This window comes from Sinocyclocheilus grahami, unplaced genomic scaffold (assembly GCF_001515645.1).
Source record: "Sinocyclocheilus grahami isolate Dianchi unplaced genomic scaffold, SAMN03320097.WGS_v1.1 scaffold585.1, whole genome shotgun sequence".
Classification (NCBI taxonomy): Eukaryota; Metazoa; Chordata; class Actinopteri; order Cypriniformes; family Cyprinidae; genus Sinocyclocheilus; species Sinocyclocheilus grahami.
In genome coordinates, this window is record NW_015505764.1 from 551,388 (window position 1) to 565,738 (window position 14,351).

Sequence of the window (14,351 nt, forward strand, 5' to 3'; positions counted from 1 at the left end):
TATATATATATATATATATATATATATATATATATATATATATATATATATATGTTAATTAATAGTTTTGTACTTTGGTGTCTAAAAATAATATAGAGAAACAATGTAATTTTGACTAATATTATACATATATAATTCTTTTAATTTTGACCACTGATTGACATGTAGATTCATATGTAGTTTCTGTGCATCAGTAAAATGCCCTTCTTATCTGATCTGTGCGGGGGGATCTTCGAAATTAACTTTCATAGCACTTTTTTTCCTGTGTATTTGTGAATTTTGTGAATGAATTTTAAAAGGTTATTGATTCAGTGCAGTTCAGTTGTATTTGTTGAACACAATTAAAAAAAACTCTAAAGTCCTATTCAGAATTATCCAGTTTTAAAATGTGAAATAAAATAATAAAGAAAAAAAGTTGTTTAATATAAAAAGCAGAGAACAAAGAACAAATGTTAAATGGCTCAAATGAATTTCCATGATTTTTCCAGTCTTTCATGATTACCGGGTGGGGATTGGGGGGAAGAAAACAAAGGACTTTTTCAGAAATCACCTGAAAACAAACACAAATGAAAAAAGTGCATGTTTTACTTAAAGGGGTCCTATTATGCTTTTTCACTTTTTTAATTTTAGTCAGTGTGTAGTGTGTATGTTTGGGCATAAAAAAGATCTAGAAAGTTACAAATCTCAAAGTCCACTCTAAAGGGAGATATTTCGTTTTTTAAAAATCCCTTTTCAAGAACTACAACGAACGGCTCGTTTGGACTACAGCGTTTGTTTTCCGGGCTTTGTGATATCACAAAGCGGCTCATAGGAATATCATTACAAATAATTCCCGCCTACAGAAATTTGAATGGTTGCGGGGTGGGGAGGGACGAGGTCGTGGTTAGAACGCTTGGTTGAGTGAGTGCATCAGACGAGACGACGAAGAAGAAGTGCTGCTGCAGAGTTAGTGCATCAGAGAAAACCAAGAAGAAGAGCTGCTGTGCTGTAGCTTTTAACTCTGTTCCTGAGCATTTTAACCCCAATTTGCTATTGTGTGCTGCGCATTTTACTGAGGACAGCTTCCACAACATGAGGGAGTACAGTGCCTGGCGGATTCGCCCAAACGTTTTTGTTGAAAGACGGAGCAAGAGGCGGGGCAGTACTGAAACACTGTCTAAGCTGTTCGCCAATCACAACGCACTGGGACAGCTAACCAATCACAACACATTTTGTTTTTCAGAAGGCGGACCTTCATCAAAGCCGGAACTAATCGAGCCGTTTGTGCCAGCCTGGGGAGAAAGGTATTTTAAAAATGTAAATGATGTGAAAAATAATGCGTTTTACGAACCACCAAGCACGAGAGTATGTTCTAGTACACCCCCAAAACAAAATCAAGACTTTGTAAAAGAGCATAATAGGACCCCTTTAAAAAAGTTATCTTCAACTAACTCAAGACTTTCAATGTGCTACTTTCAGCATGTTTTTGATGGAAAAATATGTTCATTTATATTCAAAAATTCTGCAACTTCCACGTCACAGAAAATCTCTTTACTCAAATTTGAAGTATCATTTCTTAAACAGTTTCAGGGCCCGGAAATCGCCTTCTTCAATTAGCCAGTTGAACTGCCAAGTAAGACAAGCAAGTCGCCTGTGAAATTATCTTGTAACCCAATTCCAGGACTTTGGAATGGAGTCTGAAACTACGGCATAATTTCAAGGGGTTAACCAGTCAACGGAGCTGCACCTTGAGGAAACCTTTATCTGCCTCTGTGCAGTTTGCTTTGGCTTTCACCAGCCATTACACTCTGGCAAGAAGTGTGCTCTTCCCAGCATCCTCTGCTCCAGCGCTGGCGGGCTGTGAGCTCGAGCCATGAAGGAGAATAATGTTAACGTTTCACAGCTGAGTTCTAGTTCTGCTTCAGATCTAAATGTTGATGAAAATTATGGTGAAAATCTAAATCAAATTTGTATCACTTCATTACGTTTAATGTTTTAAAGCTCATCTTCATTGTCTATAAGCTACAACCAGATTTCTGCTCTAATGCAAATTCAAAGCTTCTTTGTGTCATTTTTGTGACACGTTCAAACATTGCTCTGTTGTTTGAGTGGCCTGACATGTCAACTTCCCGCTCAACCAATGGCTTGAGTTTGGGGTGGGATTTGGCTGAACCAATGGCAGACAGTCATTATTTTTCCAGTTCTACTTGACGCTACTAGTGGCACACTGAGGCTCATGCCAACATGAAACCAAAACTGCATGTTCTTGGTCTTATACATGATTCATTTGTGCACATTATTAATAATAAAATCCAAATAATAAAAAGTTAATATTTTATCAAAATGTAATACCATGCAATTTCTCATTGAATACAAATTAAAACATAAAAACAAAATAGTGCTTCATGTTGATTTTAAAGGTATAGTTCACCCATAAATGAAAACTTGCTGAAAATTTGCTTAACCTCAGGCCATCCAAGATGTAGATGAGTTTGTTTCTTCATCTTGTTTCTTCAGTTTTGCAGAAATGTAGCATTACATCACTTGCTCACCAATGGTTCCTCTGCAGTGAATGGGTGCTGTCAGAATGAGTGTCCAAACTGCTGATAAGAACATCACAAAAATCCACAAACTAGTCCATCAATTGTGAAGCGAAAAGCTGCATGTTTGTAATACCATGCATTTTATTTCATGTGATTCAGTGAATAGTATTTTATGCTGTTTAATAAATGATATTAAATGACCATTTCTGAATATTTTACATAATTATCATGTTACACAATTATACATTTTCTCATCTAATCTTTTTTAAGCTTATCTCCTGTTTCCTGTTGTAATAAAAAGGGGATCATTTTATCATTTTAGTTTAGAATTCCTATAGACACCGAGTTTGTGCACGATAGAATTATACTTCCAGCAAACTGAAAGCTCTCAGTCTGGACCTACAGCCACTTCCGTAAAAAGCTATTCACTTCCGTGTTAAAAAGAAGATTATATTCTCAGTTCATTCACAGCTGTTTCCTTGAACTCTGCACCCTCTGTAAATAAGAGTGATATGTTGCATATATGCTTTTTCTATAGCGTGCTCACCTTGTTTTCACTAGTGTTTAATTTGAAGGCCACAGGTGTCACAGTCTGTTGTTTTGTGTAATTCTGAATAGGGCTGAGTATGACTTCTCCGACCCTCTTTGAGCTCCTGTGGCAGGTCATTGGCGGCGCATGTGGTTTGTATTAACGAGCACCTTCAAATTAATTAAGTGACCCCAGGCAAGTGCAGGGCCACCCTGTCCTGTCTTACATTTGGAAACATGTTTCATTTCTTCGAAAAGCTATACGCACATATGTAAAGAATTAAAGGCCGTTTTAACCAATCAATAATAGAATCAAAGTGTTTCGCTGCAGGAGATATAACTGCAGGAGGACGCTGTGTATAAATGTGACATAATATCAGTCACAGTGTTCAGGAAACACTGCTCTTTCTTAATTTAACCTTGTATTTTGTTTCAGGGGCAGATTAAATTAATCCAGGCACACCAGGTCAGATAATAAATATGGCTGTATAATATTGTATAATAATGTGCTGTATAATAATGATTGCTAAGGTGTTGTTCATCCCAAATTCAAAGCACACAGAGACAGCCACTGCTGTATGCATGTCATCAAATATAGTTGCATTTGGTAGCAATGCATTATTGATCTTAATTATTTCAATTTACAGACAGACCACTAAAGTTTCTAGACTGATTAATCAGATTATAAAATTATGAGGTTATCATTCTACTTGACTGGTTGATTAACAGAAGTCACACTGTCTAATGTTTTCGCAAAATATTAATATAATTAATTTTTAACGATAGAAATCATTATATTTTATCACAATAATAAAAAAACATGGCTGAACTTAAAATGTTTTGAAGAATGTTTCTTTTTTGCAATGTCTTTTACATTGAACATGAGGGCGACACCGGGGCATCGAGAAGAAAGCCCCTTTCTTTCTTCCCGATGTCCACCAAATTCACCTACAACTGCCGCTCCGTCACCACCATAGCAGCTGCGAAAAGCTCTCGCAATGCACGCAGATTGCCTCCTCGAAGACATCGCGTGCGTGCTCCTCGCCCAAACAAACAACGCATAGATCGTGTGAATCATCGGGTGTCAGGAACCGCTGGCACGGATGTACACACTTTCTAAACGCTCCGCTAGTGCTCGCCATAGTAGGAAAAGAAATAGTCTTACTTTGCTTTTGGAATGCACGCTTCAAACAGAACGGTCAGTGAAGACGAAGAAAGTGATGATGTGCGCTACCGGCGCCTATTTTGTACTAGTTGCGACGGTAGTGACGTCATGGCTGTCGCCGGCCAAACAAGTTGGTGTTTTTTCAATGTAGGCTTCAGACACGGGTCACGACGAGGCGTTCCCCATAGCGACCCCTAGAGGACGCAGTTCGAAGTTCCACAAAAGGGAACAGGTGATTGATTTATTTAAAAATATTCCAAGTGTTATTTTTCTTTATTTAATCAACGTTTCAAACAAACAAAACAAACGAACAAAATATTTTATTGTGAGTATTGTTCAAAATGATAATATTTTTTTTTCTTTTCTTGTAAACATCTTTTCCATCCAATTTTTTTTTCTTTCTATTTTTTTCATTCCTTTTTTAAAAAATCCATTTAAAACTAACACAATCCAGTTTATTAATGACATAATCTTCCAAGAAGTGACATCATTTTTGTTGGGGGAGAAAACAACAGAGAAAACAACTTTCTTTCTTTCTTTCTTTCTTTCAATTTTTTCCTGAATTCCTTTAAAACTCACAAAATACAGTTTCTTAATGACATCACTTTCCAGGAACAATGAACTAACAATGAATTAAAAGAATTCTGTGATGTTTAATGATACATATTTACAGAAATGTGTATCATGAAACATCTCATTCAGTTAAAACGAGCAGCAGAAATTCCTAAAGTTCTGCTTTCGACATTTCTCAAGCCAAAACACTCCAAAAATAGCCAGATGTTGAGGCTTCTTTGAGCGTAAATTCAGAGAGTCCAGCTACATTGTGATCTCCAGACTGATTTCACACCACAACTCGATCCCTTGGGACCTTGGCATGCGTTGGATCTTATTCTCGCCGCCACGACGTCTCGTGTTGGTCCTGCAATTTGACTGACAGGTACAAATCTGTGTGAGGTGGAGGGCGCCTCCATCACGGGCTGCAGCAGATGGTTGAAATAATTAACATGATGCTGTTCTCATCGCAGGGGAAATCAGTGGCATGGAGATCATGCCGCTGCTGCTTTAACACACATACAGTGAGGAGTTTAATGGTAACATTAAATGAAGGGATTTATGAGACATATGGGATTGTGCTGTGATGATAAGAAATGCACCGTCATAGACTTACAGCAAAATATGTATTTCAGTGGTGAAGATCAAGCCGATATTTGTCCAGTCAAAAAAAAATCTTTGGCCGGTAACCTATAAAATGTGGTAACTTCTCAAGAATATCAACCTGACTACACAGGTTATGCTAATGAAAGTCATTTATAATGGATCGCGCTAACAATGGCACATTTTTGCTTTTCATACTGCAAAATCACTGTAAACAAGGTGTGTGTGTGTGTGTAGCTAAATATATCCACGTCTGCCTCCAGCACATTTAAATATGATTTACTGCCATCTGAACTTCAGCATCAGCATCGATGGCAGCTCTTGAAGACGCAAGGCTGATTTTCTGCTGTATGATGCAACACCAACATAGCATTTTGGGACTGGCTGCTATCCAGAGGAGGTGACTGTGACTGTGTGTGTGGGCGCTGTTAGACAGCTGGAGGAGTGGACGAGCATCAAGGCCATGCATTCATGTCCATTTGCTTGAAAAGAGATGGAAGGTCTAGTGTTGATAATGATGAAATTAATAAAGGCCAGAAGATACGGGGAATTAAATTGCTAAGAAATGACGCAGTAAAAAATGTGTTGTCAGGTAACCTAAAAAATGTGGTGACATCTAAATTGACTGGTTTTATTGAAGTCAAATATATGAATAATAATTTTAATATGACAGAATGAACCAGATTGCACCAATTAAAGTCATTTGTAATGATCAAATTGCACTCTTTAAAATAAAGGTTACAAAAGAGTGTTTTTGCAGCAACACTGTTAAAAATAGAGGTCCTCTGTTGGCACTGATTGTTCCATGAAGAACCTTTAACATCATTTCAATTTTTCCTTTCTCTTTGGAGTGTTACAAGCTCTTGGTGCATAAAGAAGATCTGTAAAGTTGCAAAGACTAAAGTCTCAAATCCAAAGAGATATTCTTTATAAAAGTTAAGAGTCAACCACGCCTACCTAAAACGGCTCGTTCTAACACGCCCCCACATGTCTACGTCATGATGTGGGAAGATTTGCATAACACCACCCAAATGTTCACGCAAAGAAAGAAGGCGTAGCTTTTATTCTCGCTGTAGTATTGTTGCTGCCGCCGCCACCATGTCGTGAAGGCGCTGTGTGATTCGTTATGAAAGCGAAACTACTTTGTTTGGCCTTCCAAAAGAGGACACAACTAGAAATCAGTGGTTAAGTTGTATTTACAACACTGTTCCAGAACAGTTCAACCCAAATATTCAGATGTGTGCAGCGCATTTTATGGAGGACGATGACTGTTTCCTGGGAGAGTAGCCTACAATGCCAGTGTCTGTTTCTATAAAGTGGGGCAATTCCAAGGCAAGGACAGTCTGGCTCACAGCCTGCAAGTAAGTTTTCATATTTAAAGGATTTGCCACTGACGATTCAAACGTGAGTTTTGAGCAGTGTAGAGTAGCGCTTGTTGTTTGTCGTTTCTCCGATCACAAATGCAGACATTATGTTTACGCGGCGTGATATGCAACGCAACGCGTAAAAAGACAGTATAAGTCATTATAATCAGTAATTATGTCCCCACTGGATGCAACAAATGCAAATAGATAGCTTGAGATATTCGGCCAATCACAACGCACTGGATAGCTGGCCAATCAGAGCACACCTCGCTTTTCAGACTGATGAGCTTTGTAAAAATCGACGCGTTTCAGAAAGGCGGGGCATAGAGGAAAAACAATAATGTACAGTATGTGGAAAATAACATGTTTTTTTTACCTTAAACCGCATAAACACATTGCATTACACCAAATACACAAAATGTTATTTTTTGCAACGTCATATGACCCCTTTAAAGGTTTTAGTGAAAATTATGTTAATTTAAATTCCCACCATGTTTCTAAATATGTCTGGTAAAATATTAAATGTAATATTTTTAATGTTTTAAATATAATATTTTATAATAATATAATGAAAAGACATGGTTCAACTTTAAAATCCTTGAAGGATGTGATCATTTTTTGTTAGAAGTCTTCTATATTTAACATGTAACAACTGGCAATTTATTTACCCCCCCCCAGTCTACTAAAAATGTTTCAAGAAAAACGATTTCTTGTGAATATTATTTGAATTTACTAATCAATTAATAGTTTTTTTCCTGAATTTTCAAGATATTTTTCACCATTGAAATGCCACAGAAGAAACATTTTTTCCCAAAGAACCTTTCAGTGAACATTTTTTTTTTCTTGTGTGAAGAATATTTGAATAATTTAAAGAACTTTTTTTCCTCTATAATGTACCTTCTGTGCAATGGAATGGATGTTAAAGGTTCTTCATGAAACCATCAATGCCAAGAAAGAACCTTCATTTTTAGGAATGTAGGTAAATTCTCCTTTTATTCTGCAGGATAATTTTTCTTAGTTTCTCATTAGTTTCTCTTAAAAAGTGTTTTGCCTAGATTAAAAACTGAAAGCTGCCAATTGGAATATTTTGATCCTCAACGTGTGTCCTGCATCGCTCATGTCGATAGTGTGAGATTATTTTATCATTAGTGCTTGTGTGTGTGGCGTAGAGACGCGGTGTGTCTCTGAGTATAGCTACAGCATTATCAGTGTGCCATGTTCCCGCTGGTCATGGCAGCGTGCCCCCCTCCAGCATCCGCAGCGTGCCAACAGATGTCTGTGAGCGTGCCCGCTTCTCCACCCTGCCTGCCAACCCTGTGTTCAGCACCAGCCCTCTGCCCAGCAACACACTTCTACACTTCTGCTCCACACCTTCTTCTCTCTGCCTTTTTTTCTTCCCTTCTTCTCTGTGTTATTCCTCCGTCTCTTTGTTTTCCCTGCACTCAACCTCTCCTCTTTTCACTGCTGATTTCCATCCCTCCATTTTGAGGCTCGTCTTCGGTTTGTGTTTTGTTCTCTAGGAGCTGAAATCAAGTAAAACACACATGGAGATGGTGGTTAAAAATAATTTGACATTCTGTGAAAGAGGACTTAGTAAATAAAACAAATTGTTAGAATAATGATAAGAAATTAGTTCTATTTTTCTTGACTTTGTGAGAAAAGACAAAAAAAAAATGTTGTGTGTGTATTTTGCAAATGCAAGTACGATCCTTGTTCTAAAATGATTTAGATTTTTTTTATCACTATTTCAGATATTCAAACCCCACTGTCAGATATTCACTGAAACTAAAATAAATAAATAATTTACTTGATGTAAAAATTATAAATGCAATATTTTACTGAATCTTAAATAGTTATTTTTGTTTTATTTTTTTTAACAGTCTTTCTAATTTCTGGATTTTTTCAAATCATTTTTGTTGATAAAAACATAAAAGGTTAAGATAATTATAGGGAAATTATCAAGATTATTAGAATGATCTATATCTGGCTAATATAAATTATTAGTAGTAATAATTATCAAAAGAAATCATAAAAGGTATTTTAGGTGAAATACTTTATTAATTATAATAGAAACAGTTCCACTAGTCAGTATTTACCTCAAATATTGCATTAAACATAGTATGTTCCTGTTGCCATAACTATAAAACTCTATTAAAATCAAATAGAAAATAAGAGATATTTAACATTAAGCCTTGGATATGTACAGACAGACAATGCTGAAAAATGCTTTCTTAACTCTTGTTTTCTTCTAAGCAGTGAAAATGACAGCATAAAATGCTAATTGGGTTAGTTTTAATCTAATAACCTCTTCACACATGCACTATAAAAAGTAAAAAGGCGCTATTGTTACCATAATGAGTATTTATACCTGCCCTGACCCATAAAAATTACTTTTGTTGCTGTCAGGTTGATTCCGCCATATTAAATAACATTTCTGACTTATTTTAGATGTTACCAAATGAAGCAGATTATTTTAGATTACCTGACAAAACATCTTTTACACTGCAGGCTCAAAGAAAAGACAGCAAGAGCTGTGAAACATTGCAACACTTAAACACTGTACAGCTTGTGAAACAGCATGTAGACACATTTAGAGAGAACCAGGTTTTCTACAGTTACGTAACTGACGGGTTTTAAGGACAACAACAATTGTTCTGCACTTTTAATACCTATTTAATCATAATCTATCACCACTAACCGAGTACAAGACTTCTTATACCTGATGATCAACGTAAGTGTGTATTACATGCCATGGACTACATTTTTGAGAAACAGCTGAGGAAAGTTATTTTGTTAAAAGAAATCAAAATCGTTATTTTGCATCCTGACCATCAGAAAGATACATTATTTTTATGTTTTAGAGCTTTTTTACATAATACAGGCCTAATCATTTTTATTGTATCTTACAACCATATGATCAACATCTTTATTTTTATCCAAATCCTATTATTATGTCCAGTACTGAGCATAATATCCTCCCCCCAGGGGATTTTATTTTCAGTCTTCCTTTCCATTTAGGTTTGCGAGGATAATATTCAGTGGATATCAGTCACAAACAGCATATGAACTGGCTGTTCGCTCTGACAGAATAATTGCATTGAAATACAGCTGCACACAATTTCTGCAATACCTTCATGAAAGGCTGCCAAGAGAGGGAAATACACAGAATATCGAGTTGATTAATCTATAATTATTAGATTACAAACGGCCGGGCACAGTCCACAACAGTTGCGGTTAATTACATGCTTGCAGGGAGCACTAGCGCCCATGACAGATGTAACAATAACGGCATAATATCACATTTCTGAGCAGAGCTGCCAGTTAATCAGAGACCCTTATTCTAATGCGCCTAATATAATTGTCTGATCCATGCCGTTTCATCTAAAACATCTGGACTAGAACGTTTGGATTTGGGGCTATTTATTTCTCGGTTGTTTTGTGTGGCGTGATGGTTTTGGTTTTGCAGAAGCAGCAGCACGACGTGACAAGAAAGAGAAGAAAAAATGCATCTGTGTGTATATTTTCACAGAGAGGTTGGGTGTAGACAGCTCTGAGAAGTGAATCTACATCTGCCAGCCTCCATGCAAATAGCGCCGCCATCCTTAATGGTGAAACCTTCGATGAAAAACAGATAAAAATATTAAATATTCAGGAGTCCCTTTCACCCAGTATCAAAAGGCTCCAGATGTGCTGGGCCGGAGTTGTTATCGGGCGACCAAACGACAGGCATTGAAAGACATTCCTCTGAATTTCAGACCATATAAAAGTGTTTTATACGATGCAAATGAATGGTAATTTTTGACTATGGAGGAGAAACGGGAGATTTGAGAAACGGTGGAGATGCCAATAAACCCTATCATTTGGGACTAAAAATCCACAAACGGGAGACACTTTGGATTCGCCTTGCCTGTCTTCCCGCGTTAGATGCCCGAGATTGCCGCGAAATTAATCCATTTAACAATCTGTGGCTTAAAATTTAAGGATTTCCAGTTTTTTGGAATATCAATAAGTTCCAATTGAAGAGAGAATTCTTTTGCAATTCAGGCATGTGCGGGCGATAACGGAGGAGTTGGCATGGAAGGCAGGCAGAGATGGATTAATTATGCAGGGAACATGGAAATTCTGCTTATCAACGCTTAGCAAAGGAGCCCAGCTCACATAATCAGAAAAACCAGGATGAAAAAATATAACAATGCGGAGGCACCTTCCAGCTCATCGTCTTACAAGTTAGATTCTTCCTGTAATTAAAAACTAACATACAATTATATTCATATCTCATAGGCAGACTATGAGTGGTTATGTGTTAAATATCAGCAAGGGGTATAAGGGCTAAGGTGGGGGTATTTAAAAAAACACACACACACCGTCTTACACGGGGATGGAGGTCTCTTGGGACGGATGGAACTACTTAGCCGGGAAAACTTATATTATCATTTAAAAGCCAGGAAAGACAAAGCTAGCGGAGCTCAGATACGCCCGCTTATTTACTGCTGGCAAGCAGGGAGGATATATATGCTCTGCTGCGTTCAGTTCTCACTTATCACGGGAAACTTTGAAAGGAACGTCAATGGATAGGCTGTGCAAATCCCAACAGAGCATGTGTGATTCTGGCAAGCGGACCTTTGGCGGTGTTTTCACTACAGCGATACGGTGAATAATGCCGAATGATGGGTCATTTCCACTTTTGCATTTAGAAAACTGGGATTTTGCAGTAACGCTCGCAAAGCTCTTTGTTCCTGATACCGTTTGGTGTTGCAAGGAACAGGAATAAGGTGGTGAAGCTTAATCCATAACAGACCTTGATTTCTGCTGTGTTTCTTTCGTTCTGTTTCCAGTTTTGTTGTCCTATCAGAACTGCTGTTTGAGCCGGGATGACTAATACAACTACAAATGCAAGGATCATGGAAGTTTCAGAGCTTCACTGACTGTCCTTTTGCCAGCAAACACCAGTAGCTTTTAAAAGCAAATACATTTCTCACTCGTGACCCTTCCAAACTTTTAAATTTTAGCAAATCAATTAAATTAAATGGTGGAACAAAGCATTCCCACAATGCTTTGTGAGTTTCTTTGACCCAATAGTTCTAAAAAAGCCTAAAAGTCTGAAGTTTCATTCACCTGGCATGTTGGCGATACACACGAGGACTGATGAAGTTTGGTTGTGGTTTCTTCTTTCTTCTCTGTAAATGGTGTTGAGCGAACACTGTGAAAGAATGAACAAAAGACAAATAGTGTAAAGCTGAAATAAATGCATTTAAAGGAATAGTTCACCAAAAAAAGGACAATTCTTTCAGTATTTACCCTCATCCTTCCATGCTGAAAAAGAAACCATATTCAACATCAGTCATATGACACTGTAGAGACAAATTTGTGCATTTTTTAAAATAAAGAATTAAATATTTTCTTTATGTATATTTTCTGTCTATATGTAGATTTATTCATCTTTTTTTTACGTAAACAAGTTTACTTACAATAAAAGCACCGCAACACATGCCTTTTTTGTTTTTTTAGATTTTGTTTTTAGAATTTAGAATTTCAGCAAAGGGGATTTTCAGTGAAAAATTTTAACAACATAAACCTGAGGTCATATTACAGTTTTTTTTGTGAGGAACAAACCAAAAATGTAATTCCTTTTGGAATATATAAGACTTGGAAAATAGCACACTGAGCCCTTTCACTATTTTCTGACCACACTGTAAAAAATTACAGTGAATTTAACGGTTAAAGACTGTAAACATGCTACAATAAAAAAACTGTTAAATGGTTAACGGTAAGTTCCCCTACTATATACGGTGAAAAACTATATTCGACATTACATGTAATTTTACGGTTGTATACCCTTTTTGGAAGTGAAAAAGATTGTATAATTTAAAGTGAATAACCGTAAATTGACATTCCCAGAATTCCCTGCATTAAGTTTCAAATGTGATGTTTCTTCTTAGTTTTTTCTTATCAGATTTGTATATTAGGGTTGTATGTTACATCTAATGTTGCTCAATTAATGTTTATTGCATTATTTCAGTTTCATGTGTGTTACCATGATGGTGTTAAGTGTTTGTGTGAATGACACTGTGCACCTTCTATATATGTTATTGTTTAAAAGCTGCTTGTGATAGGTTTTGGTTCATCATGTGATTTTCTCATCACCACCTGCTTTTTGTGCAGCATATTACAAAGGTACTGGGTTGAAATATTAACATTATATCAGTTAATTAAATTACGGTATTTAACTGTAAATTTAAGTTAAAACCGTAAAACCTAAAATGCTGCTACCATATTTTTTTACAGTAAAATTCTGGCAACCACAGCTGCTGGTTTTTTTACCATAAATGTTACAGATTTTTTTTTTTACAGTGCATTTTTAACTGTCTTGAGCATTCAGACTACTTTCCAAAACACTAATATCAGTTTATTCAGTTTATCTTTAGTGTTTCTTTATCTGAGTGCATCTGTATTCATCTAACTGATGTTCACTCTCGTATAGCTACAGTACACACACCTCAGTCACCGGTTACAAATCTTGTAAATCTGTTTTTTGACTGCATTGAATTCTCTTGCCTGCTAAGATGTGCTTAAATGATCTTCCACCTTCCTGAAACATCTCACGTCTGCCTCTTTTGACACAGACCAACGGATGAAAGAAGCCAGGGTTATGCGGGACTAAATCTCCTCAGTTCATTTGCAAGATTCCTGCAGCTTTGAGAGATGTACCGCACCTGTTGCCGATGCCTCGATTCCGTTTTTTGATCGGGATGCTCTCTGACAAAGAGCAGAAGTGGAGGCAGAATAGAAAAGAGAGAGTGGATGAGATCCTTATCGAAAACTCTCCACTGGACAATGAATTTTTCTCCACCATTCAAATGTATCACGCTAAAGCTTGAGCGGTTCATTTCAGCCGATCCTGTGGGGCGACAAAGGACCGGAGAAATGAGTGATGCTATCTCTCTCCTGATGTCATTTCCCTGATCCGCCTCATCCTCTGGCTCTGTGTACCTCCATTAATTAGAAAGCAGAGGGATTTCCACTCATCAGCTCATAGCTTTCTGCTTGTCTACTATCTGAAGACCTCTTTCCACTGCTCAGGGAAGTCAGAAGGGAAAAACAAGCATCTGTTTCGACCCTACAGCATTTAGGCATTTAGCAATTTAAAAATATTCATCAGAGTCTGATCAAATAAAAAAATAAATGAAGTGATGATGATTTGCTTGGTTCCCCTTGACTGGAAGTTTGATGGTTCGCTTAAGAGAGTGTAAAATGACTTCTATCAGTGTCACAATGATTAATAATCGGTAGTTTCGGATTCGTTTTGTACATAATGTACCAAAACACCAAAATCTAAATTTTTCGAAATCTTTCAATTCTACATAGATAGATAGACAGATAGATAGATGATAGATGATAGATGATAGACAGACAGACAGACAGACAGACAGACAGACAGATAGATAGATAGATAGATAGACAGACAGACAGACAGACAGACAGACAGATAGATAGATATAAGATAGATAGATAGATAGATGATAGAAATATAAAATAATATAAATGTCATAAAAATAATAAATCAAATAGAACTGTTCAATCTAATAAAAAATTTACTATTTTACCCAAATATATACA

The 14,351-nt window shown here is 36.8% G+C and overlaps 1 protein-coding gene across 1 annotated transcript in view; it reads right to left on the bottom strand.

The window, feature by feature from the left end:
- LOC107556951 (zinc finger protein ZFPM2-like) overlaps positions 1-12,063 on the bottom strand; it is a 193,972-nt gene extending 181,909 nt beyond the window's left edge. The window contains exons 1-2 of the mRNA XM_016240220.1: positions 12,033-12,063; positions 11,850-11,934 (exon numbers count right to left, since the gene is read on the bottom strand). Coding sequence (XP_016095706.1) covers positions 11,850-11,934; positions 12,033-12,063 — 116 coding nt within the window. The remainder of the gene's footprint in view (positions 1-11,849; positions 11,935-12,032) is intronic.
- Between the last annotated feature and the right edge of the window lie 2,288 nt (positions 12,064-14,351).